This window comes from Strigops habroptila, chromosome 2 (genome assembly GCF_004027225.2).
Source record: "Strigops habroptila isolate Jane chromosome 2, bStrHab1.2.pri, whole genome shotgun sequence".
In the NCBI taxonomy this organism is placed as follows: domain Eukaryota; kingdom Metazoa; phylum Chordata; class Aves; order Psittaciformes; family Psittacidae; genus Strigops; species Strigops habroptila.
In genome coordinates this window covers 9,946,564-9,971,658 of record NC_044278.2, presented here as the reverse complement: position 1 = coordinate 9,971,658, position 25,095 = coordinate 9,946,564, and the positions used below count along the sequence as shown (strand labels likewise).

At 51.1% G+C, this 25,095-nt stretch overlaps 2 protein-coding genes across 2 annotated transcripts; one reads left to right on the top strand and one right to left on the bottom strand.

Moving 5' to 3' along the window:
• Positions 1–1,354: 1,354 nt before the first annotated feature.
• Positions 1,355–16,396, top strand: ACRBP (acrosin binding protein). The gene is given in 11 exon segments (XM_030471668.1): positions 1,355–1,379; positions 2,456–2,668; positions 6,058–6,152; positions 6,271–6,376; positions 6,497–6,914; positions 14,411–14,543; positions 14,766–14,945; positions 15,049–15,216; positions 15,291–15,377; positions 16,260–16,304; positions 16,307–16,396. Coding segments are annotated over 11 exon segments (1,560 nt in total).
• A 397-nt stretch (positions 16,397–16,793) lies between these two features.
• On the bottom strand, positions 16,794–20,227 carry LOC115601701 (protein Wnt-4-like). The gene is made up of 5 exons (XM_030472029.1): positions 20,163–20,227; positions 19,576–19,814; positions 18,604–18,735; positions 18,293–18,435; positions 16,794–17,512 (listed from the first exon to the last, which is right to left on the bottom strand). The coding sequence occupies exons 1-5, from the start codon at positions 20,225–20,227 to the stop codon at positions 17,045–17,047; spliced, it is 1,047 nt and encodes a 348-aa protein (XP_030327889.1). The 3' UTR covers positions 16,794–17,044.
• Between the last annotated feature and the right edge of the window lie 4,868 nt (positions 20,228–25,095).

Sequence of the window (25,095 nt, the reverse complement as noted above, 5' to 3'; positions counted from 1 at the left end):
ACCTTCTCAGAAACGTCATGTTCCAACGAGACATCTTACAGCAAACCACAGCTTGTCTCTTGCAAAGACACATGCTGTTGCTGGACACCTTTTTAACGGACTGGAGTGATACGAGCTTTCACCATGATAGCCTGTATGGCCACTCAGGGGACTGGCAGGTGATGTGTCAGCCTTGCAATTACAGCCAGGGCACCTGCAGCACTCTGCAGCCATTGTATGTATTGCAGTATACATTGCATACTGCTCGAATCTCCTGGGATTTATGATAGAAACAACTTCAGCAGCAGCAGCCTGCTACACTGGTGAAAACTCTCTCCATGTTGCTAGCAGCTCCTCTTTGGTTCTGTAAGGGTGTCATTTCACAGCCAAGCTGAGGCTGTGGGGTGATGCAGCGGCTGCACAAAGCCACTGTGCTGCCCTGCATTTTGCTTACGGCTGCACTTCTTGTAGCTGCTGTGCCAAGCATTTTCTTTCCAACCACCCTGACAGCTGCTTGCCTGTGGTGGTCATGGTCGTGCCTTTCCCTCTCACATCAGAAAATGCCCAGCCATGGGAAGTGATGCGTTGGTGGCAATCAACAGCGTGCACATGTGGGTCGCTGTGTCTGTGCCCCACGCTTCAGTCTCTGCAGTAAGAACCAGTGTGGGCACATGGGTGTAGGTGTCCCTCAAAATCAGCCCTGTGGGGTTCTGGGCACCTCCGCACTGGTGGTTCCAAAGCGTCTTTTGCTGGCACCATTCCCACTTTTGCCTGAGAAAGCTTTACCATGCAGAGAGCAGTGCTCGGGGCACCCGTGCAGGAGGCAAAGGGAGACCCGCTGGTGCTCCCATGACTCGCTGGGGGTTCGGAAAGTGGCACGGCTGCCCAGGAGAGATCAAGCCAGCTTCCAACTGCATCCTGAAGCAAGCCGGTGCTGGGACCTGGGGAGGCATGGGGGGAGGGGGGGGCGTCTCAATCCCCTGCAGGTGGAACAGAGTTTGTCCCCTTTCTCCTGCAGAAGAGCACAAAATGCTTTGGGATATAAGGTACCCTACAGGTACTGCTTTTGGGGGATCCTCAGCCCAGGAGTAGCCTGGCCAGGCCTCAGATGCTGTTGCAGGTTGCTGCCAGCCACCACCGTGTCCCTGAGCAGACGGGTAAGCTCTTGCTTGCCTTGTCCCCGTAGTGGGACAAAGGCTTGCCTTCCTCATGGGATGCCCATCTCCCCTCAGCCTTGTGTTTCAGCTCCCCTCCACATGCCCTTCCCCAGCCCCACTGTGATGTCATCCCCTTCTCATTCCACCACCATCCCCTTCTCATTCCGCCGTTGCCCCGGGCCACCAAGGAGAACCCAGTGCTGATGCCTGGGGCAGACATGCTGAGGCTGCTGTGCCTCGTGGGTGAGTGGCCCCTGCCTGCTCCCTGCCCACCTTCCTTGGGCCACCGCAGAGCCAGTGCTGGAGGGAGACTTGAAGCCCCTGCTGATGCCAGCCCTCACTCCTGCCTCACTAGACCTCCCCACTGGGACCACAGGCACTGCTGCAGTCAGGAGGGTGGCTGGAGGGATGTGGGGCCAGGGCAGAGCATCCCTGTGGATGATGCTGGAGGCAGGGGGAGAGGACTCAGCTGAAGGCAAAGGAGAGAAGGGAGAAGATGGAGCGATGTCCCCATGGAGGGGCTGGGGCTCGGGCCCCTGGTGTGGTGGAGTGGGCAGCTCACAGAGGTGGGAGCGGAGCTTGCACCATTGCGGGTGCCTCCAGGGGCACCAGGCAAGTGAGGCTTTTGTGGGGAAAGAACCCAAAGAACCCCTCAAACTAAACAAAACCAAAAATAAAAATCTCTCTATCCAAACCAAACTCCCCAACTTTAAACATTTTATCTTATTTTTCTTTTAAAATTTTTCCTTTTTTCTTATTTTTCTTTTTTCTTCATCATTTTTTATTTTCTTCTTTCTTTTTGCTCACTTTCTCTTTTCTGTTTTTTTCTTCTCTTTTTCTCTCCTTTTCCCTTTATTTTTCCTTGTAAAATTTTTCCTTTCTTTTTCCTTTTCCTCTCCTCTTCTCTCTTCTCTTCTCTTCTCTTCTCTTCTCTTCTCTTCTCTTCTCTTCTCTTCTCTTTTTCTCTTTTTATTTTTTTATTTTTTTATTCTTTTAAAACTTTTCCTTTTTTTTATTTTTCTTTTTCCTTCATTATTTTTTCTCTTTTTTCTTTGTCCTTTTTTTCCTTTCTTCTTCTCTTCTTCTCTCTTTTTTTTTAATTTTTTTCCTTTTTTTTTTTTAAATAATTTTAATTTCATTCTTTTTCTCCTTTTTCCCCGGGGCTCCTGGTTCCCCAAGAGCCCTGCAAGCAGGGGTGATGGAGCTGGTACCCTGTGCCCCACTCATCACCAGCAGACAGGAGCAGGCTGCTCTTTCCATTTCCTTTCCCCGCTTGTCCCCATGCAGGAGGGTTAAGCACAGCCTGCGTTCTCCCCCAGGTCTGCTGGCCTCGCTGATGTCCTGTGTCGCCCCACCGGTGCGTCCTGCTCCGGGCAGCCCCCTGTCAGACAGAGAGTACCAGTTCTTCTTCGCTCGCCTGCAGCCCCCCTGGAAGGCGGAGGTGTCCTGCCAGCTGCGCCAGGTACACGGCTGCCTCAGCCCCATCATCCTGCAGCTGGACCAGGAGGAGAACCATGGCCGTATCCCCAACGGTAGGGACATCACCCCGCCTGCAGCAGAGCCTGCTGTTTCTCTGCCCCCTAGAATGCCACAGGATTGAGGGAACGGGGATGGGGATGGGTCATAATGAAGGTGGAAGGGGTTGGTTTGGGGTGTCTAGCCCAAAGTCCACTGTGGAGCAGGACACTGCCAGCACTAGAGCACCCTGGCTTTGTACAAGGGAGTTTGGTTTTGTGGCCTCTCTGGGCACCCCTTCCAGTGCTGCACCACTCTCCTGGAATAAAAAAAAAGGCTTTTCCTAATGGACAGTCCTAACCTCCCAAACAGGAATTTGCAGTTTCTTCCTTCTTGTGTTGTTTGGCACCACCAAAAAGACATTGATTTTGTCATCTTGTAGCTTTCCTTCAGGTCCTTGTGGGCTACTGTTATCTCACCTTCCCATCTCCTCTTCACCCAGCTGAAGAAGCACAGCTGCCCTGGGCTCTCTTCACAGGTCGTGGGCTGAAAGCCACAGGCACCTTGTTGGCCCTTCACTGAGCATTTCATCTTCTCCATATCTCCGTTGGTGGGGCAAAAAACTGGCCACAGTTTTCTGAATCTTGCTGAAGCTCGTCACCTCTTCCAAACAGTTCATCTTGCAACCTGACCGCCTGCTTCCAGCTTGATGTGGGGTTTAACACAGAAGCTTGGCTTATAGGCTCTCATGGGCCTTTAAGAAATCTTGAGCTGATAAGCTGCTTTTTTAAGTGTTGAACATTTCAGGAGCCAAGAAACATCCCAGTTCAGAAAGCGCCATAGCAACAGCACCCTTTAAATCTCTGCAGTCATACTTTCCCTGCACCCCTGCATCAGAGAATTTAAGTGGCATAATTATATCTGTGCAGCTGAAAAACTTGGGACTACTTCTGTTGTATTTTTCTTCAGAGGAAAAAAAATAGGAACAATTTTCTCATAAAAAATATGTCTTTATATTTAGCTATGAACGTCAATGATCTGAATGATCAGCCAACTGTGCTTATTTGGACTGCAGCTTGAGGGCAACTATTTCTTGCTTGTTTCTGCAGCTGTGTCAGGGGAATGGGTCCTACCCTGCATCACCAGACCCAGGGATGGGTTTTGGGCTCCTCATTCACTTGTGGGCACCTGCAATCTACAATACTGTGGCACTAGGTGCACCCAGGGTTCCAGTGCACCATCTGTCTGTGGTTCCTCTCCTGGTGATGCCCAGCACCCTGGCACTGCTTTTTGGCATATCCAGCCACATTCCCACTGCTGCTACCTTTGGAGGATCAGTTGCCAAGAGCTGGAACACCTGGGAATTCCAGGAGATGTAACAATTTTGCAGGATGCTCTCTTTGCCTTCTTTTCCTTCATCCCTCAGCCCCACAGACCCATCTGGCAGACTTTATTCCCCTCCACACCCCCTTTTTTCCAGCTTTGGGGCTATTTTGGCTTATGTTGCGGCCAGGCTGAGAGGATGAGCAGACAGAGTAGAACATGTGCCCTCATGTGTTTTGCCTCTAGTGCCTGCACAGATAAAATGGCAATGCTGTCTATAGCCAAATATTCATGAGCATTAATTGTGCCTCTTCAGATGTGGTGCTGAGGAAAGGAGTTACCTTGTGTTTCAAACAAGGGAAGCCTACATGAAGCCTTTCAACGCTCTTTGTTGTGGAAAATGAGTCAGGAAGATGTTTTCCTGATGAGTGTATGCAAATACCTTGGCTGGTTCCATCTCTTTAGTGATTGTTAATTAATTGCCCCAATTACCTTCCCTTCCCCCATGCTGGGAGCTCCTGTGAGCTGGCCACAAAGCCCAGAGGCTTCCTTACACCCAGCAGAAGCTGTAGCTGTTTGCAGCAAACCAGCAAACACATGGGCAGGAGGAGCAGAGGAAGAAGGCAGAAGATAACATTGATTAAACCAAGCAGCTTGTGCTGGGAAAGGCTGCTCTCGACAAGAAAGTCAGAGGATTCAAAGCCAGGCAAGTATTTCCATAGGGTAGATGAGATGAGAGAAAAGAGGGATCAGTGCTAAAGGAGGCAAGCTGCTCGTCAGGCCATGTCATCAGTGTTCAACAGACTGTGAGAGAGCTGAGCCATCATGGAAATAAAGAGACCAGCAAAGAGAGCCCATGGGAAACTTTATCTGTGTCAAGTTTTCCTTTGCTTCCCAGATGCTGGAATGAAAATGTACTTTTCTTCTTCTCCCACACCAAAATGGAAAGTTTCTGTATCATCATAGGAATGGTTTGTGGCAGGACATAGCAAGCTGTAATACTCAAAGCCTGGCCTGGTGCGCACTGCTGGGAATGCTGGGACAGCCAAGCTAACACTGGGGTTAGCAAACGGTTGGGCATCCTGCCTGCCCAATGGCAGCAATGTTCCTTTGCAAGTAGTGGCTGTGTGATGGAGAGCAACTCTGCAGCTCCCAGTCCACATGGAAGAGCATTGCACTGGCTGAGTCCATGTCCCCCACATCCTGGAGAGATTTTACAGAGCATCACCAAAGGACAGGGTGAGGATCTGGCGTGTTCCCTACAAGCTGGGCATTTTTCTGGGCTGGGATCTTGGTGGATACCTGAAATTCTACTTCTGCTAGTGAATCCATATGCCCAGCCCAAGAGAAGCGCATATGGTGTAAAAGATGGTGAACAAGCAACTAAGAGGGGAGCAGTGCAATTCCACTACTAACCTCCTCTGCCTCAGCCAGCGCTTAACCTGTTTGGTGTGTGGAATGGGCTGGCTGTGCTAGCTGGGCTGTGCAATCATAGAGCAGAGAGAGCACAAGATTACCCCCTCCCCAAACCTCTCCTGCATGACCTCAGCTATCCTGCAATCACTGCAGGAAGAGCTGCGGCTTTTGAGCCAGTAGCGTCAGCAGTGCTGGTCAAGACTGTGGTGCATAAGTGTACAGGCACAGACTTTGCCAGTGGCATCTTGGCTCTATGGACTTTGCTCCATCCCCTGCACAGATGGAATCAAGGTCAAACTATTTTGCCCTGAACAGGTTGTCTCCTCCGGTGTTGCTAGGCCCAGTCCAGTCAGCTTTTTAACCCATCACATCACTGCTTGCCTTTTTTCTTTTTTAAAATCCTTCAAGGGCTAGTAATAGAGTCCTTATCAGGAACTGGAAAGAGGAGGTTTGAGTCTCTGTAAAAGGAAAGATGACCATGTGAAAAAGGGCAGAAGGGCAAAATGAAAAGCTGAGTGGTTTGGAGGGAAAGTGCATGTGTCACCTGGGATTGGGAGCCGCAATAGCACAAGGCTGTGGTCTCCACTTGAAGGCACAGCTTCAAGCACAAGCTGCTCTGAAAACCGCTGTCCAGGGGTCCCCATCTCTTGCTGCACCCAGCTCAATGTGACAAATGCCAAAGCCTGCCTCCTGCCCTATCCCACATTTGTCTCTCACCTCTCTCCAGGGCCAGTCTGCTCTGACTTCCTGGAGGCACCATGGTTTCAGACTTTCTGCCACTTCGCCCAGTACCGCTGCTTCACACGCCAGTTCTACATCAAGGTGGGGTGCAGAATTCTGGACAGGGTGGGGGGCAGTATCTCTTGGGAGATGCAAGGAGTGAGGAGGAAGGGAAGACAGCACAGCAGGACTCATATTTCTCCCTCTCTCCTCTGCTCAGCGAATCCCATGTCTGAATTTGTCTCCTCCAAAAAGCCTTCTCCCAACAGAGCAAACCCACATGCTGGGCTCCTGGACAAGGGGCAAAACCTCCCCTGCAGAAGAAGGTACGGCTGCACCAAGCTGTGCTGGGCATCCCTGCTCTCCAGCTGATCTCCCATAGCTGTTTTCCCCCCTACAGCAGCTTTCTGGCTGGCCTCATTACCCCTGTCCCACTCTATCCCCAGCTCCAGGGCAGGCTTTCTTGCCTGCTGACAGCCTGCTGCGCACCAGTGTTGACACTCTCCTGAAGTACTCCTATGCACTGTCGAATCAGAAACCAGTGCCAAGGAATCTCGCCCTGGGCACAACAAAGCTGCCGAGACCCCAGCAAGGCAGGGGGCTGCCTGTGCCCCCACTGACCCTGCCAGTCCCACCTACCCCTACCCCAGTGGCTCCCTGGCTCGGACTCCCTGACCAGCCAGAGCAAGCCTGGGAGCAACGCCTGCAGAACAGCATCTGGCAGCTGATCCACATGGCCCTTGACTTGGAGACGTCCCAGGTGGGCAGGAAGGGCTTTTCTCTGAACTCCAGCACCAAGCCAGACTCAGAGAGCACATCAGGCAGCCCTGAGGAGGAGATGCAGGAAACAGCATCCCGTGGCAGGTAAGGGGAAGACCCATCTCCCTGCCTGGCAGGGTACCACACACTACCCCTGCAGGGCTGTCCTAATGCATGCCCGTTGGTAGCTCCATGGTATTCATGCTCCTGCCCTCAGCTGGCGAGTGCAGGCAGGTTTTCTGAATCAAGCTATCCCACACAGAGCAGGACTGTAGCCGGGGAGCCCCTCAGACACCCCCACGCCAGCACAGAGTGAGCAGAGAGAGGGTGAGCCAGCACTGCTAGCGCCTGACAGTGTTATTGCCTTTGCATCCTAAGCAAAGTGCATTTAGGCCTTTGCTGCAGGCAGGGCTTTCTCCTCTGCACGTGTATCCCCACCCTGTGGTCATCTGCAGTGTGCAATCACCTCCTGCGCTCATCCTCCTCCCAACTCCTGGGAATCTGGATGACCTGCAGAAATAGCTTCCTTGTGAACACGGGGCCTTGGGACACTGAGGTAAACCTGTCTTGCTGTGCAATGTGAAGCAGATGTTTCTCAAAACAGTCTGACCCGAGGAGTGCTCTGCAGAGTGCTCTGTCCTAACCCAGGTAGAGCAAAAGCAGCCCCGGGATAGAAACCAGAGCCAGGAACACAGAGCCTTGCTCCTGGCTGTGCAGGAGCACTACTTCTTGAGCACATCTCTGCGTTCTGGATCTGTGCATTGCTCTTCTTAAGGAGTTTCTGTTTCCAGGTTCTGGCTTTGAAAGCAGCTGCATGCGCTGTGGCAGTCCAGCTTGCTGCAATCCTTTTACACACCCCTCTTAGTTCCTCTGGTCTAGGGATGCTCTATGAGCTTGTCAAGCATCTTGAGCTCTTCTCAGTTGATCTACTAGGATCCATTTGCCTCTGTCCTCAAGCAGCTGAGGTGAGTCCAAACAGAAAAGATCTGCAAAAGGATCATATGTTTTCATTCAAATTTACTTTTTGATCATTTAGACCTTTGTGGCTTTGGACCAGTTGCTTTGACTGAGTTGCAAAGATTACTTTGTTTGCCAAGAGCAAAAACAAAAATGCTGTCTAGATGTGGTTTTCATGGAGAAGTCATGTTGTTTTCAAGTCTGTTGCTGGCTAGTGATGTTCCTATAAGCACACGTTTTGTGCACGATTGCACATCTGTGGGGTCTATTAAACACACTGCACACTACTACAGTTAGCCAGAGATTCCACTTCTGCATGTAAAAATGGATTGCATCCTACTGTTAAAGCTATAACTGTTCTTGTGCAAGGCTGTAACTTATGTCATCCTACTTCCTAATATTCCTGTTACATTCCTAATTTACTGCCTGACAAATTTTTTCTTGTCTATGTACTCTAAGGCAAAATTCTGTTTCATTGAGGGAAAATTCTGTTCATTTTCCCTGCCTCTGAAATTGAGCCTTGCTCTGATTTAGTTACACTGGGATTATTGAGGGTCTGCTGTGATTGCAGATGACACTCACTATGCTACTGCAGAGTTTCTCAAAGACACTAATGCTGACTGGGTGTCTGTAACCTGGCAGCCAAGCCCCATCAATCATGCTAAGCAAAGCTTAAACCCAAGTGAGGATTAAAAGGCAAGATAGACCATGCCTGTCGGCTTTGCTGCTCACCACATCCTACCTCCTCGCAAAGGGACTTCAAACCATGACCTAAAAAAGGGGCAAAATGCTTTGAGGCATTTCCATTCCAGCAAGAGGAGCAGTGCTGGGTGGGACTGGTCAGCATGCAGAGGTGCCATTCAGCGCCTGGTTTAACACAAGGTACACATGCCTGTGACAGGCACAAACTCAGGGCTGCGTGTCTTCTCTAAGGTCTTATGTCCAGCAGGACATCCATCCCTTCTTGCTCACTCCTGCTTGTGGCAGCTGCTCTGGTAGCTCTACCAGCTTTCACAGTACCTGATGAAGCCAGCTGTGACCTTTAGAGAGAAACAGGGCAAAGGCAGTAATATAGCAAGGTGAGGAATTTGCAGCATGCTTTTGTGGTCTTTCTGCTAGCAGTGAATCATTGTGGGGGGGAATGTCTCTTAGCGCACTTTCAGTTTCTAGTCCTTTATTGGGCTTTCTGCCCCACAATTAATGAGCTATTTATTTCCCAGTATTTCTTCTCCTCAAAGTTACCTATATAGGATGATTCAGCCTTGCAGTAAGCTAAAAAGAGCTCTGTAGCTCTTACATTGTAAAGCCCATCCAACTCTCATTTTCTGTGGCAATTTTCAGTGTCCTTTCAAAACATCCACATGCTCCAGCTCTGTGTGCACCATTCAGCAATGGGTTTTGGCAGTTGGGTATGCAGAAGGAGATCAACCTCCTGTCCCTGCTCTTCTGTTTGCACACAAGAATTGCATTTGCCCTTTTTCCCAGGGCTTCGTGCTTTTGCGTTATTTGTCTGCTATGACCCCTACACCTCTCTCTGTGTCACGGCTGTCCTGGATACAGCCCTCGTCCTGTTGGTATTTGTGCATGGATGCTCTCGAGCCCAGCTTCCCCAGCAAGGCTGAGCTGAGCCCTCCCGATGGCTGCACCCTCCTCCTCCCGTTTTACCCCTCCAAACGGTTCTTGTGGTGCTTATGTACTTCACCCCCAGCAGCTTTAAGACCAGACCATTCATTAAAATACCATCCCCAGAAAAAAACTCACCCTTTTTGACTTACCATCACCTGTCTGCAATTCCTTTTTTCACTCTTGGTCTGGTGGCGCAGGATGGGACCAGTTCCCCTGACATTCCTCAGCTGCTTTCAGGAACTGTGACTTGGGGATTCTCAAGCTGCTTTTAGCTGTGACTTGGGGATTATGTAGTGGTATCATTTGGCCATTCAGTGAGTCCAGGGACCAATTTAGTGTCTCACTATTGCTACTGTGCACAACCAACTGTGAAAGGGGAGTCGTGACAAGGCAGGTTGTCCTCTCGCCACCAGGCTAGACGAAATTCAGGTGCTCCAAGGCTTCTGAGACTCTCAAAGCAGAGGTGTCTCAGTGTCTCGGGGGCAGAGGTAAAAGGCTGCAATATCATGCAGGTCAGCAGGAGAGATGTATTTACATCCCCATTCTCCTGATAGCTCCCGTGTGGGATTACTTGCTGGGTTTGATCTGTCAGGTACCTAGCCAGCCTGCCTGTCTTCTTAGCATTCAGGCCCAGATCTCTTTTTCTTTCTGAAACTGCTAAGAATGGCTTTTTCCTTAGTGGTTTTAGTTTCCTGCAGCAACCACCCTAAATCAGAGGTTACAAAGTGCTAGAAAGCTGCTGGTTGCTCTTATCTTCTTTTTTGCTTGCCTCAGGTATTCACTCCACCTCACACAGCCAGCCAATATTGGAGAGGTTCAGCAACTGAAAGCTAATGGCCCAAATCCTTGTCATCATGATGAGGGAAAGGTGGATGTTGTTAGCTAGCACTCTTCAGAGATACACTGAAGCAGGCTCTATGTGTGTCACTCCGTGTCTTGAGACGTTAAACCAAGACAGGCTTTTACTTGAGTTTTTCTCCTTTTGCCTTTGAGCAATTACTGATCTTGGCCCACAGATTCTTCTTATTTACATTTTTTCACATTCCATTTGAAATATTGCCTCCGAGTAACTGCTAGGCTTTTTCCAGTTTAGGCCACCAATGTGCAGAGGTACTAAGCTGGGGAGGGATTTGCATTAGAAAATTGCTTTAGACCTATCACTTTCCCTGATGCATGGTGAAACTTCCGCACATCCACAGACATGCTCGGCACTGGGTCAATGAGTGCAGGGGACCAGCAGCAGTGCTGTTATGCTCTGCAGGGTCCATACCATTTTTCTGTAATACCACTGTGATGGGACACAAAGCCCCAGCACTGCCATAAGGCAACGGCAGTGGGAGAGTGGCTGGATACACCAAAAAGCAGTGACAGGGTGCTGGGCATTGCCAGGAGAGAAACCAGGGACAGCCCTGGGGTGTACCTAGTGCCACAGCATTGTGGATTGCAGGTGCCCACAAGCAAGGGAGGAGCACAGGATCCCTTCTTGGGTCTGGTGATGTGGGATGGGACCCATTCTCCTGACACTTCTCAGCTACTTTCAGGAGCTGGCTGTCACTTGGGGATGATACAGATGTATCTCACTCACCCAGAGGTGGTAAACCAGCTGATAATTTTGCAACCTTGAGGAGGCCAGGAAGCCTCACAGCAGAGATGGAGAACAGAGATAGAGGAGGATGTGGCAGATACGGCGACAGAATTTGTTGGTAACCTCAGGCTGATAGCACAACTCAGTTTCCTGGCTGGGTGAGTGGACATTACAGACACAATTCATGTGCATCTGCATACAGGGCCAACAGCAAAGTGTCAATAGGTAGTGCGTAGGAATGCAAGAGCTGATCATACCAAACGTGGTCTACAAGTCGAAAGTTTGCTGTGCAGCAGAGGCTCCTACCCACATCTGACTTGGCATCTGTTCTGAACAAGTAGGTCATCAACACTCAGCAGATGTTTCATCGCTACTTATGGAAGCACTCTTTATAGCAAAGTTCCCTTTTATGCCTCTTCTGCCTGTAATCTATTTGCGTCTTGTTTGGGCTGCACTTCTTGGACCAGTACGTGTGTTGGAGAAAGCAAAGGCTGTTAAACCCTTTTATTGGAAGTTGCTTTCTAAGCCTCAGGTTGTTATTTATTTGCTATTTTTTTTAAAGTACAGCAAGCTGGACAGTTTTCTTCTTTTTTTTTTTCCTACCTCAGTGGTGAAAACACCAGAGCCATTCATATCACTTTAATGACTGTTAATATACCTCTCGCTTTACTGGCCCGATCATCCTGGTGTGATGAAGAAGCAATTGAATCACAACGTGCCGCTGGAATAACAAGCAAGTAGTGGAACAATAGCCATTAGTGACATACTTGTGGATAAATTCTTTCAGAAAAGTTTGGAGAATAATATTAGGGTCATTAACTGAAATGTGTGAGTCCTATCGAGATGCCCCAGCCAGTTTACCAAATCCTGAAGGTGAAGATCCAACTGTGCCTAAGCAGTCAAGCATTGGAGTGGTGGCAGAGACTCCCTTTGGCTGTCACAGATTTATCAGCAAAGTGGGCTGAACGCTTGTTCTACTGGGTTACAACTGCTTAAAGAGAGAAATTGTCAGTGTCAGGTAATCCCCACACAAAGAGCAATGCTTTACAGAAGAGAAATGCTAGGTGTGCCTTGGAAGCTGTCACTGGTTCTTCTCTCAGTGATGTTCAGCTCCCAGGCACAGAAAAGTGCTGTGAGGGTTGAATTGAACAAGCTTAGACAGGATTTTCATGTGGGATCAGCACAGACTTTTTGGTCTAAATTTAAAACTTCCTGTTCTTCTTGGTATCCTAAATGGCCTGAATGTTTACAGAGGAAACAAAAAAACCTCCCAGATTAAAAGTATCATGTGGAGCCATGGAATGGAAGAATGAACATAAAGGATCTTATAGGCTGTGGAAGGATACAGGATATGGGGGATTTATTTCTCTTTTTTTGCTGGCACTTTTTAATCTTTCCAACTTTCCTGAAAGAGTTAGCATGTGCCACTGCTCTCCTCAATTTGCATTCTTTTGTCCTTTCTGAACTCAGACGTTCCCTTCGCAAACCTCTGACCAGGTTGGTCACACTGTGATGCATTGCAGTAAGAGATGCACAGGCTTGGGATATGTAGATTTCCAGGTATTCAGCTGTCCTCAGTTTTCCAGTGGATGTGGTTGACGTGCTTTGGGCTGGCACCACAGTAATTTGTTCACATGTCTGTATCTACAGAACACCATTTGCAGCCTGTCCACAGTACAGTACAGGATGGTGTGCTGAAGTAACATCTTTGCTTACCTCAATGCAGGCTCAGAGCAGCATCTGGTGCACTGTGATAAAACAAGCTCAACTTTTTTAATGTCTTTTTTAAAGAAAAATCTAGTACTCATATTTTCTGTGACTAAGACTTTCCAGGTTCTCTTTTAGTAGAGACAGATGCCTTCAAAGGTCCTGACATGCTCATTTGCTTCTGGTTAGTATGATCTGTTTGGATACAGCATTGCTTGTTTCTGACCCGCTGCAAGTACAGAGCGTGCGCTGTGAGCTCCTTCATCCACGGTGTATGGCAGGGCCTAGGGGTCTATTAAGGAGGTGCACAAAACTTCTCTAGTAACCCTAATGCTCACCCATGTTCTCCTATGTGAGCGCACACCCAAACCCAATGCAAATGCCAAGCATCTGCATGTTCCTGTGCATACAGTGTTTGACTCTCACATATCCATGAATACCAGTCATTCCTTACAGCTCGGTTTCTTCACACACCACATAACTGCAAGAGTGTAACAGTAGGGAGGTTGATCTCTTTTAGCCTTCAGGCCTGGCAATTACTCTGATCATTCACCCTGGCCTTCCTGCTCAGTACAGGATGGAGAGCCCTGCCTGATGAGCCCTGAAGAAAAAACAGTATCATGTGGCCCTTCTACTAAGAGAAATTTGGGATATCTTTTTAAAGTCTCCAAGCTGTGGAGAAACCACCCCATCAGTTGCTCCCATTGTAAATACCCTTCGTGACAGGAAAATGCAGCTAATTTCTGGTTTGAATGGATCTCATCCCAAATTCTAGTCACCAAAAGTCATTACTGTTCCATCTCCTAATGAAAAGAGCCTTCCAGATGATCCACACCTTGGTAAAAGTACTGACTGACTGACCGAGTGGCGACCCGCTAGTGTCTTTGCTCAGCTAAGTAAAGCTTTTTTAGCTTCTCACTCTAGGTGAAAGTTTTCCAAGCCTTAGGAAATCTAATGCTAATCTGAAGGTCTCCAGAAAGTTTAAGCTCCTCTCAGGAAAACTTCTTCATACAGGTTAGCCCATGTACGGATTTTAAGAGCATTTTAACGTAAGTAATTGCTGTTCTTCTTACTTTCTGCCAGATCAGAAACTAAACCGGTTGCTGTATTTATTGCTGGTTTTGTTTCCAGATGCAGAAGACAAATATTTAATGAGCATTTTTACCTCTTCTGCATCATTACTGATAACTGACACCGTTGTACCATGTCTACAATTTCTACTCTTCCTAAGAGATGCAAAATATTGTCCTTATCCCGCTGGCATTAAATTTTCTGCTTTTAGCTTCCCATATTGGTTTGGATGAACAGTTAATTCGTTGTTACCAATTTTTTCCCCTTTCTGACAAATATATTGGTTCAAGCAGGAGGGAGGCTTAATAAGTTACATACCCCAGACCCAAATGGGGCTGCCCCATGGTCAACACTCAGCAGATCTCTAACACCTCCTTGCTGTACACTCAGATGGACAAAAAAAGGGCCTTATGGGAAGGTTCTTTAAGCTATGCTCCTTGTCCAGTTTCTCTCACGTACTCCTGAATGTGCACATATTCTGCAGATGCCCACGTTCCTCCATGCAGCTTGGCCAAGAGTCCAAGGTTTCTTTGGGAAGGGCTTTTTTGCTATGCTTTGGGGTTGTTTTTCCTCCTTCAGTTTTTAACTAAAGGTCTATCTCTTCAGCTTGTGACAAGAGACGAGACTTGACTTCCTCTGTCCTTTCCTCTGTCAGCCTTTTAGCCCTGAAGGAGGATGAGGCAGTGATGATCCTGTGCTATGCAATGCTGGAGGGAAACTGTCTCTCGTCAGTGGTCACTCAGGCTTGGAAGGAGATGGAAGAAAGAATCCTTGGGTTCGGAGATTCGGTAAAGACACTGATGCACACTTTTGACTCCCTCTGTGTGCAGGGCTCCCTGCAGTGCTGACCACAGTGCTCTGGCAGCCAGAGCTCATCAGCACTGTCCTTTCAGGTGCCACCTCCTGGGAGAAGCTGACCTGGTGACCAGGGAGGCAAGCTCTAAGCCAGGGATATGAGAGCCCCTCAGTCTCCTTTTTCCCCACTGACCTCCTGACTGCATCCACCCTAGGTGTGTGACAGCCTCGGGCGGCTTCACATGGACCTGTGTCCTAACTGTGCTTTCTGCTCGCTGAAGAGGGAGCAATGTCAAAACATCCATACCCTGAACCGTGTTCACTGCGAGACAGGCAGCTTCTCCCCTTATATCAACCCTCAGATCTCAGCCCAGCACCAGGCTGCAAGCAACAAGGTACCAACCGTGCTGCATGTCCTGCTGGCCTCTGAGCAGGAGCCTAGGCTGGGTGGTGGGGAGGCAAGGAAGAAGCATAGCTCTCTTTATCCCTTTTTTGCAGACCAGCTTCCCGGAGACCTCAGAGTACTATGGCATGGAGGTTTTCAGAGGGCTGAGGGCAGAGTACTGGTGCAGCCGGATGGCCACTCACGGCTGTGAGGATGCTCGAGTGGCCCTCTGGCTGAAGGCAGAGTACAGTGCCTTCAAAGATGGAGATGTCCCAAACCAGGTGGGTGACCAGTGGATGCTCCCATCCCTCTTTCTCCTCTTCTTCCTCTGGCTTTCATTCGCATCTCCCCCTAGATCTGTGACTCAGATGGAATTCAGCACCCTAGCTACTGTGGGTTCAAAAGCCACCAGTGTCTCCAGCAGAGCCTCAACAACCAGAGGGTAAGAAGCAGCCTGCACTGCCCTTTACACAGCCTTCTCCTCCATCGCTGGTCCCTCCACAGCCAGCCCCACTGCAGGACTCACAGGCCCACTGCTTTTCCCTCCAGCGGGACAGAATTGTGTGTATTTGGAGGGGGTGACAAATAGTGACCCAAGCACAGCTGGCGTGTAATTGAGGCCATGAGATTTGCACAGATGCTGTAAGAGATGGCATCAGAGACAGACGCTAATGTTGAGACAGAGGAGCTGTTGGGAGCTTCCCATCTGTCGGGGTATCCCTGTCTATCCCTGGAGGGGAAGGTGTCCCCCATCTACTGGGTGCTTCCTAGGTGGTAACAAAACCCAACCACACAAGAGCAGCACAGAGCACTAGCCCATATCTCAGCTAAACACACATTTAGCTATCAGCCTCTCCATCCCACTTTCCAGCTGGTTCTCCCCTTTTCCCTCTGGTGCCCCTGTCATCCCAGCCTGCAGATGCCATACGTCATGGCATCATTTTCCTGGGGGAAGGATGGGCAGTGGTATCAGTCCCATGAACTCAGGCTGTCCTTGCAGGTTTTTCGCCACGGCTGCCACAGAAACAAGACATACCGGGTGCTGAGTGAGAAGGAGGGAGAGGAGGAGGTGCAGCTGTGGCACCAGAGGTTCCTCGACCTCTCCAGCGGGTGATGCATGGTAGCGGGGACATGTGCAGGAAGCGCAGGGCTCCATATCAAGCTCTCTGGGGCTGTGGTGGGACATAGTACCTGGATAGACTTGGACAGCTCTTCCCAGACCCCTTGCTGGTTATGGCAGCTCATCATGGCCAGATCTCACCCTCTGAGCATCTGCTCTGCGCCAGTGGCAGCAGCACACCATGAGGGGAGCCGCACTCAACAGCATTTCACTGTGTCACCCGCTGGAACTCCTCCTGAAAACATTTTTCTTCGGCCAAAGGAGCAGCTGAGCATTGGAGAAGGTATCCTCAGCCTTGGGAACCTGGATTTAGAGTCTCTAGCCCAAGCATCCTTGTCTGACATCCCACCCACCTCTTGCCTCCCTCCCCCTGCAGGCCTATACCAGTTAGTCATCTCTCAAGGATGAGTCTTACCGTATAAAGAGCCCATTGTTCCCACAAACCTAAGTTGCTCCCTTCTCTCTGATGCCACTGATCTATTACATCCCTCAGTGACCCCTCTGATGTCCGAGGTGGGTCCCCATGGCCCCTTGCTCTGCACCATGGTGTTTCTCACTTGCCGTAGCCCAGGTATCCCCCTGAGCATGAGGACTCCACCATGGCCTTTTCTCCTGCCAGCCCATGGGAAGGAGCAGAGCCAGGTACTCTCAGGTCCCAAATGCAGCATCAGGAAGGAGCTGACATACGCCTTTGGCTTTCCATTTTTATTTCTAAAGTCGAAGGGTTTATTTGGCCTGTGTTCTCCAACCCTCCATCTGGAAAAACAATTCAACCAACAAAACAGCCAGCAAGGCTGGCGAGGGGGTGCCATGCGAGGAGCACAGAGGAGCTGGCGGCACCCCTGGAGCCGGGGGCTCCTCTCTGGCAGGGCAGCAGAACCCCACATCTCCTCCACTCGCCCCCAGGCTGTGTGTCTCCCCACACCTTCTCCTGCTCTCCCATGTCCCTCCCCAGGCTGTCCTCTCCCCGTGGCCCCGCAGGCTGTCCCTCAGCGGCAGCGGTGCACCTCCACGAGGTGCCGGCACTGCTTGCACTTGACGGCGCAGCACCAGCGGAACTCACAGCTGCAGCGCTCCACCACCTCAGCCTGGGCTGTGCGGAAGCCCCTGCCGCAGCACAGGAGCTCGCAGCCATCCATGGCCGCTGAGGTCCGGTTGCACTGGCGGCCTGAGGTGCCAAAGACCCCGTGCAGGGGGTCCCGGTCGCAGAAGTCTGGGCTGGCCAACAGGTAGACCAGGTCGTGAGCTGTGTAGAGCTTGAAGTGAGAGCTCTTGGGCACCAGGAGCTTGCGGGAACCGACTTGCTTGGGGTAATCCTCCGTCGCCCCCTCGAACTTTTCCTTGAGGACATTGCCCACCTTGCGGAAGGGAGACATTACCTTCCAGCATGTGCGCACCTCGCAGGAGCCTGACACACCATGGCACTTGCACTCCACCTTCATGTGGGCCAGGAGAGCCTGGGGAGCAGGAGGCAGCGGCCAGCCAGACCCGGGACACCCTGACCCATAGCTCCCACAGCTGCGGGTGCAGCAGCCACTGTATCCACATACCTCCATGGTGTGGGAAGGGAAGGGAAGGGAAGGGAAGGGAAGGGAAGGGAAGGGAAGGGAAGGGAAGGGAAGGGAAGGGAAGGGAAGGATCATGGCAAGGCAAGCCAAGGGAATAAAAAAGTTTTTTTAAGCCAGGCCAGTATGAAAGTGAAGGGGCTCCCCTTATAGGAACAGGATGACTTAGGTATGCAAAAGAAACCCCTGATGCAGAGGAAGAGATGGGGACCTGCTGTGACCCATGGGGTTGTGGGGAGGGGAACAGATCTGCCCAGAGCCAGAGGACATTCAGGGGACCAGATCTAACAGTGTCCCCTGCAGAAGATGGTGGTTTTATTCAGGAGAGACTGAAGGAGCAGGGAAGCCCTTCAGAGCAGGATGGAGAAACTAATTTCCTTTGCAAAAAAGGCCAAGGCAGGTAAATCACAGCTGAGGTCTGTGAGGGAAAGGAGAGTTTGCGCAGGGGCGGGTTAGGGAGGCTGGGACCCCCAGACACACAGGCGAGGAGCCAGCTCAGTGTGAGCAACGCAGTGCTGGGCTGGGAAAAGGCAGCAGGACACAGACCTGCTCTGGGGACCCATGGCTGTCCCACACTGCTCCCCAGGGTAAGGGGGCTGGCCCGAGCTTCACCTACCCAGGGAGAAGCCTCTGAAGCCAGGCTTGATTCCCAGCCCTTGTTCCTGCCCTTACCTTCCTCCCAGCCTCATTGTTGTGCAGGTTAATGAGCGCTCGGCTGGAGGAGATGCCGCGGCTCCTCTCAGGGTTGTCTACAAAGGCTTGAGAGAAGGTAATCCCATAAGACAGGTTATCAGAGCAGCCTGACCATTGGAATCCTGCAAAGGGAAAGCAGCCATGAGACAAAGAAGAAGCAGCAGCCCTGGGAGGAGCTCCCAAATGGCTGGCGGCTCTGGAGAAGGGAGGTGACTCCTCCCCTGGTGAGGGTCTCCTACATGGACCTTCTCCTCTGCCACCCCCTCCCTGTCACCAGCCTCCTCCTTCACCTTTGGGGCTGACTCCTTGGACCTTGCGGTCACAGCCACACTTCTCTAGCTCCCCGCGGCTGCAGGCAGGAGTGACAGCAAAGGCAACGCCGGCCGCAGCGATGGCGTGGATGAAAGGAGACTCCCGCGTGCCTGCAGTGGGGAGAGAGATGCCACCAGTCTTCAGAGGGGGAAGGCACTGATGGGACACGGTGCAGGGGAAGAGAGGTTGTGATTGCATGAAGGAAAGATGCATTCTGATGGAGACTGCTCAGGAGAAATCTCTGTAATGATGCTCACCCGGTGATGCTGTTCCTAAGGCTTTGGACCACTAAGGGAGATGGCTCTGTGAGGTCCTTCAGGACCTGTGCCTTTGGCACCCCCAATTCCCAGGCCAGGTGTCTCATTGTGGGAGAGAACTCAGCAGCCACCAGGAGAAGTGAAAGGGGAGCCGTGGTGGGGGATGCCACGGGCTGAGTCTCCCACACAGAGGGGTTTGTAAGGGAGGACCCTGCTGCCTTGTGTCTAGGAGTCAGAGAGACTCTTGCACATAGCTCCTTGCATGGCTCTTCGCACCCAAACACATGCAAAATCTGTTCAGTGCTGTTTTGGGGTCGTAGGCAGATCCTTTTTTCCTGGCCTGCAACAAAAATGGACTGCAGCTGCAGAGCAAAAGGTTTGATTTGAGCTGCTGCTCCAAAGGGCTGGGTTGGTCAGGGAGAAGATCTTCCAGTCTGCACAGCTGGTACCCGCAATAGTCCAGATGGGACCAAAAAGCCAAATCTGGCCAAATGAGGAAGCAGTTTAGCCAGAATACTAATATTTGTAATAACATATGCATTTGGTTCCATTTGCTGTGTGTTGACAGCTGTGGTAGCATGTGGAGGAAGACACTGGCCACTCTGGGCACGCTAGCCCAGGAAAGGAGCTGATGTGTCAAGGGGACCCCATGGACATACTGAAGGGACACCCTGTGCTGCCTCCCCATCAGACCTTGGATGGCGACCTTGCCGAAGACCTTCAGCCCCTGCAGCGTGGAGCAGTTCCACCGCCGGGAGTGGAACTGGTGCTGGCACTCCTCAACAGCCAGCTCCGCGCCTCGCCTCACCGCATCCATGGCTTCCACCTCCCGCTGGCAAACACGGACCTGCTCTTCTACTAGCCCCATCAGGCCCTCACAGCCCCTGGGGTCCCAGAGGAGCACCCGCAGGGAAGTCTGCTTGGCCAGGTACCTGTGGGGCAGCGGAGAGATTCAGTCGCAGATGAGAGCAGGCCAGAGCCGTGTCTGTGTGGGACTAGCTCTCTGTAGCCTCATTTTACAGCAGAAATGGGGCAGGGAAGGGGATGTGCTGCCTCTTGTCTGTACCAAATTGGACATTCCTGCTCCTCATACTGGTCTGTGCCTCCCCGGCTCCACTGTCTCCCCTCATGCTCACAGAGATACCCCTCTTAACATGCTGCATTTGGGCTGCCTGGTTCCTTCTTCCACCCTGTCTCACAGATCTGCCTGTTTTCTTGGGAGACAGCACCTCCCCAGGTGACGTTCCAATCCAGGCAGTACAAGTACAAAGCATACTTACAGCCAGGCCACAGCAAGGACATGCTGCACCAGGATCAGCACCACATACAGCCACACCATCTCCATCCTGTCCCTGGCAAAACTCCACCTTCATCCACAGTGCAGGAGCCACCTGAATCCCCTCTTGCGATCTCCCTCTGCCCAATAGTCGCTCTCACAGCAGCTCCAGCCCAGCACTGCAACACATGGGTAGCCCCTGCCCTGGGCAATGACCGTGGGCTGCCTTGGTGTGCACTGCCAGCATCAAAGACCTGGTAGCCCGCAGAAGCCTGACAGGTTGGCCCTGGAGAACCTCCACGCTGGTGCTGTTCTCTACCTACAGCTCAGGCAGCACTGTGGGAGAGCTCTGAACTAGGGGTCTGGGGCAGGCATCTGTCAGAAGGAGCTCACATGGCTGGGGACAGCTTCAGTGTCAGAGCTCTGGTCTCTGCTGTCCTGTCAGCAGATGATCTGGTTGTCTTCATCCACAACCAAGTCACTTCATCAGCAGGAAGCAGCCAGAGACCCAGCCAACAGCAGACAGAGCCTTCCGCACAAGAAAAACCTGGCAGCATCAAGCTGGTTGCTAGACCCACCAGCTCATCATCGCTTTGTCACCAAGTCCTTTGGAGAGACGGAGAGTTTCCCTGCAGTGACAGCTCATGGGAGCAAAGAGGGGAAGGCCTGCAGCCTCCCTCATCCCCAGCCACTGTCCTTGAGGACCGTCCCTCATCTGCCTCCTCCAGGCTGGAGATTCTTCTTTTCTACCCTGCAGCCCACATAGCTACAGCAAACAAACACAGCCCAGCTGCTCCTTGGCTCTCTTAACTCTTTCTCTGGCAGGTCTTTCTTCAGCCCCCTCATTTTCTTCCCCATGGCAAGAGGTTCAGTCCTTGCCCTTTTCCTAAGCAGGCATGATGAGGGGGCTGCCCCTCTTCTCAGTGGGTAGGCTTTTCCTAAGAGCTCCTGGGAGTCCAGGAAAATGTGGGACCAGAATGTCCTGGAAGAAAAGCCTGCCATCCCCTAGCAGGCCTGGGAAGTGCCACCTGCCCCCACCACCCTGGAAGGTGAAACTCCTCACACAGCCCGGAAGTTTCTGCTTTTCCTGTCTGAATCATTCAGAAAGTGAAGCGTGGCTGCTCCTGCCCTGCTGTGGTTCTTCCACCACGGCGCCCCTTTGCTGTGCTCTTCTACATTTCCCTGCACAAAGAGGTATGAAGAGTACTAGGGTTTATCAGTCATCTTTCAAACCTGAGCAGCCCCTCTGTTGTAGCACGCTTTCCACCTCTCTCCTTGACTTCCCAGCAACCTGCATCTCTTGATCTGTTGGGTCCTTGCTCCTGCTTTCTGGAGTCAGCACTGCGGGGCGGCAGGCATGTTGGGATCTGCAGCATCAGGGTGTAGCCTCCAACACACACCCCAGTAATCTGGTCTTACCTGCTGTCGACTCAGCAGTGAGGAAATGCCAGGGGTTGCGCTGATCTTCACCACGAGCTGAGCCTCCAAGAGACAGTGAGGGGCAGAGGTGTGAGCCCATCTGGGCATGGGGAGATGGAGTTCACGCGCTGATGCACCGGGACCCAGTGAGGTGAGTGAAGCTGGCTGGGTGAGGGATGCTCTGGGGCTCACAGGCTCATGGGCCAAGTGCCACCATGTCCTCCTCTTCTGGCACACACGGTAAAGCCAGGCTCAGGCAGGTGTGTGCACGTGTGTGAGGGGTGAGGGACGCAGGGGAGGGGAAAGTTCCTACAGAGGCTGCCAGAGACTCCTTTTGCAAAGGGAGAAGGACACCTCCCCCTCTCCCTGGTATATCTGCAAGCCTTTATCAGCACCAGAGCCTCAACGGAACTGAAGAGACACAAAAAGCTGTGAGAACAAAGATCCCAGCAACTAGGAAATGAGAAAGGGTGGGTCTGGTTAAAAAAGAGAAGCACTAAAAAGGAGCATGGTGAGATCAGTGGTTCGGGTGCTATAGTACTCTCCAAGGATTTATGAGCAGCAGCAACATGTATCCCTCGGCATGTCATTCCGTGAATGAGGAGGCAGTGTTGGCAGAACAAGGAAGGCAGGGAGTGAGAAAGTCAAACAGCAGCAGCAGCAGCCACCAGCAGGCGGAGGAGTTGGGCAAGGGCTGCAGAGAAAGGGATCCTACAGGCACAGCACTTTCTTCTCAAGGCAGCTGCTCCTGAGAAAGGACTACTGTTAGGGTTAGGAGTGTTCCCATGACCTGTATCTTCTCCAGGTGTGCTGAGACTGGCAATGTAGAAATAGGACTTGAAGCAACAGAGTGCCAGATGGGCTCTGCAGAAGGGCAGATCCCTTCCCAACTACATTCAGCAATGCTAGGTCACAGATGTCCTGCTAAATCAGCCTTCACGCTTTCTTAGCACCGTGCCTCCTGTAGCTTTAAATGACAGGGACTGATACTTGCGGCAAACGTACCTTTGCCTGCCACGGTCACTGACACCTCCTCAGAGCTTGATTCTATTTGGGTCCCTGCCACAAGCCAGCAGTGCACGGCTGGCAGGAGCTCAGTCCCAAAGCACCCAAGCCCATGGGACTGACAGGACCCTGAGCCTTTGCACTGCCAAAGTTAAATCAGCTTTGTCCTCACTTCCCGTATTTCACTTCTACCTCCTGTTTAGCAGTATTTTGGAGAGGGAGATGTTTTAATTTTCCCTTGTTAGTCCCGGGGGTGGCCGAGTTAGCATGGGAGCAAAGACAAGCAAGTGGTCGGCACTATGACCCTGGGCAGGTCTCCTCCATTGCAAGGACATCTGGGTGTTGCTTCTTTAATGATTACGTTTGTTTTCACAGAATGGGGTTTAGCTTATCAGCTTTGGGTAGCAAAGTTCATTCTCTGTGGCCAGCCAGAAGTGCATCAGGAAGTTAGAAAGGAGGGGAGATGAGCTGCAGCATGACAGATGTAGAACTAGACATGGTGAGGTAGAGGATGGCTGTGATTTGGATGAACAAATAGCCAAAGAGCCTGCCTGGTCCTGTTTTGATGCCAGCTGCTTGCAGTTTTGGTGCCTGGATCAACAGCTCTGCAGTGACAGCAGTCGCCATCCAGCGAGCCTGCGTGCATCCTTGGCTCTTCACCAGCAGAGAGGTAAGTGAGATGGAAACATCTAGAGAGCTGGATAGTCTGGGGGCACTGGGCACTGGTCCCCATAAGAAGCTGCACATGTGCTGCCAGGCCTGACCCTGGGGCTCTGGGGAACCCTCTACACCTCTCTCAGTTGCCTAGTGAACCTAGAAGTGCAAGACAAGTTACACTATTTATTCAGAGGACCCTGTCTTTAGGATCCTGTGATACTAAAAGCATGGGCAGCCTGCAGAACTTACTTGTCAAGGTGCCCACTGTGGAAGTCCTCTTCCATGAGGCCCTCAGGAGATGAAGGGGGATGACATCTCTAGGGAATAGGGAATAGGGAATCAGCAGTAGCAGTGTGACCAGACCTCATGAGTTAAATACAGAGGTGTCAGCTTTGATGTCATCTATCTCTCATTAAAAACCAGCCATCCTAAGTCTTGAATGTCTTCACAGTTCTAATCATCACAATAATCTAATTTCTTGCTTAGAAAAAAAGGTGAAAAGTGGGGCTTAAATATCATCTACAGCAGGTAAAAAGCATCCACATTTATGAAAAAATGTACCTTCAATTTCTAAAGCAAAGTTGAGTGGTTCTGAGGTTTGATGCACTCTTTGTTATTTCCTTTAGATTTCAGATTTACTAAGGAAGCTTGTGCAGTTTGTATTTTCAGCTGCACTGCTCTGCACTCCAGTGCCACGTTCTCTGTCTGCATCCCCAGGGCATCTCCAAAGAGGTCCAGGGTTTAAACGACAAGTCACTCTCAGAAACACTGACCTCGTGGCAGGCTCAGCAAGCTTTTTCTAGCTGTCTTTTTCCACCTCATTTCTCAGCCCCGTGCGTAACCCTCTGCCCCACCACGCTGTGCTCCTTTTTGCAGTGCTAGGAGGCAGTGTCTATTGGTGAGATAGTGTCAGGAGAAAAGAAGCCCAGGAGTGGACAGTAAGATGCCAGGCACACATCATCTCAGGGCACGCTGCCTGTTCTGGCCCTTGTATGCAAGTACAGTAGAGGTGGGTGGGTGTGTGCTCACCCAAAACTCAAGATCCCCATGGGTTTTGCATGTCCTGTGAGGTCTCCCTGCCTAGCACCTCTTTTGCTGCCTCTGGAGAGAGGTGCCCACCTTGGGCCCGATCTCTGTCTTGTCTCAGTCCAGCAGCCCACACCAGCCAGGGCCCTGGGCAGCTCCCAAGCACCATGAGGAGGCATATAGAATAGAATCATAGAATGGTTTGGGTTTGAAAGGACTTTAAGATCATCTAGTTCCAAACCCCCTGACATGGCTGTTGTCCAATGGTGATGGCCACAGGAGGGGAGCTATGGGAGGGGAGGACAGCGCATTCTTTTCAACTGTGTTTTTGGGGTTGTCCGACCATCTTCCAGCATCACATTCTCCTCTTCCGTGTCACAGCAGCAGCAGCTGACATTGCCTCCATCTCACACCTATGCCACCACCTCTTCCTTCCTCACTGGTGTTTTTCCTTCTTTCTAGTTTCTGCAGCTTCTCCTCCCTTGCAGCAGTTGCTCAGAGGGGTGTGTGTGTGTCTGTGTGTACGCATGTGCACATGCACATGTGTCATGTCTATGTCATTCCCTCTGTCCCTCCTCCCAGGGCAAGAATATTAGCAACAAATTCATTTTCTACCCAAAACCAGAAAGAAATATCTGCCTAGATAGGATCTGTAAGTTTGAATTGCTCTTTTCTGTCCCTGCTGAGGAAAAGACCATGATCTCGGCAGATGGCCTTCAGGGGCTTATATTGATCTTCACTGAGAGGTAAAAAGATGCTTCCTTCACCTTCTGGGCCACATAAGGTCAATCACCAAACAGAAAGTTCCCTCAGGATCTCAAGTCAGCATC

Bases quoted from the DNA above. Each gene is read 5' to 3' on its own strand.
- LOC115601701 (XM_030472029.1), bottom strand. From the start codon at position 20,227: ATGGAGATGGTGTGGCTGTATGTGGTGCTGATCCTGGTGCAGCATGTC. The intron at 19,815-20,162 runs GTAAGTATGCTT...GCTGCCCCACAG, and splicing joins GTCCTTGCTGTGGCCTGGCT to GTACCTGGCCAAGCAGACTT. The intron at 18,736-19,575 runs GTCTGATGGGGA...TCCCCACTGCAG, and splicing joins CGGCAAGGTCGCCATCCAAG to GCACGCGGGAGTCTCCTTTC.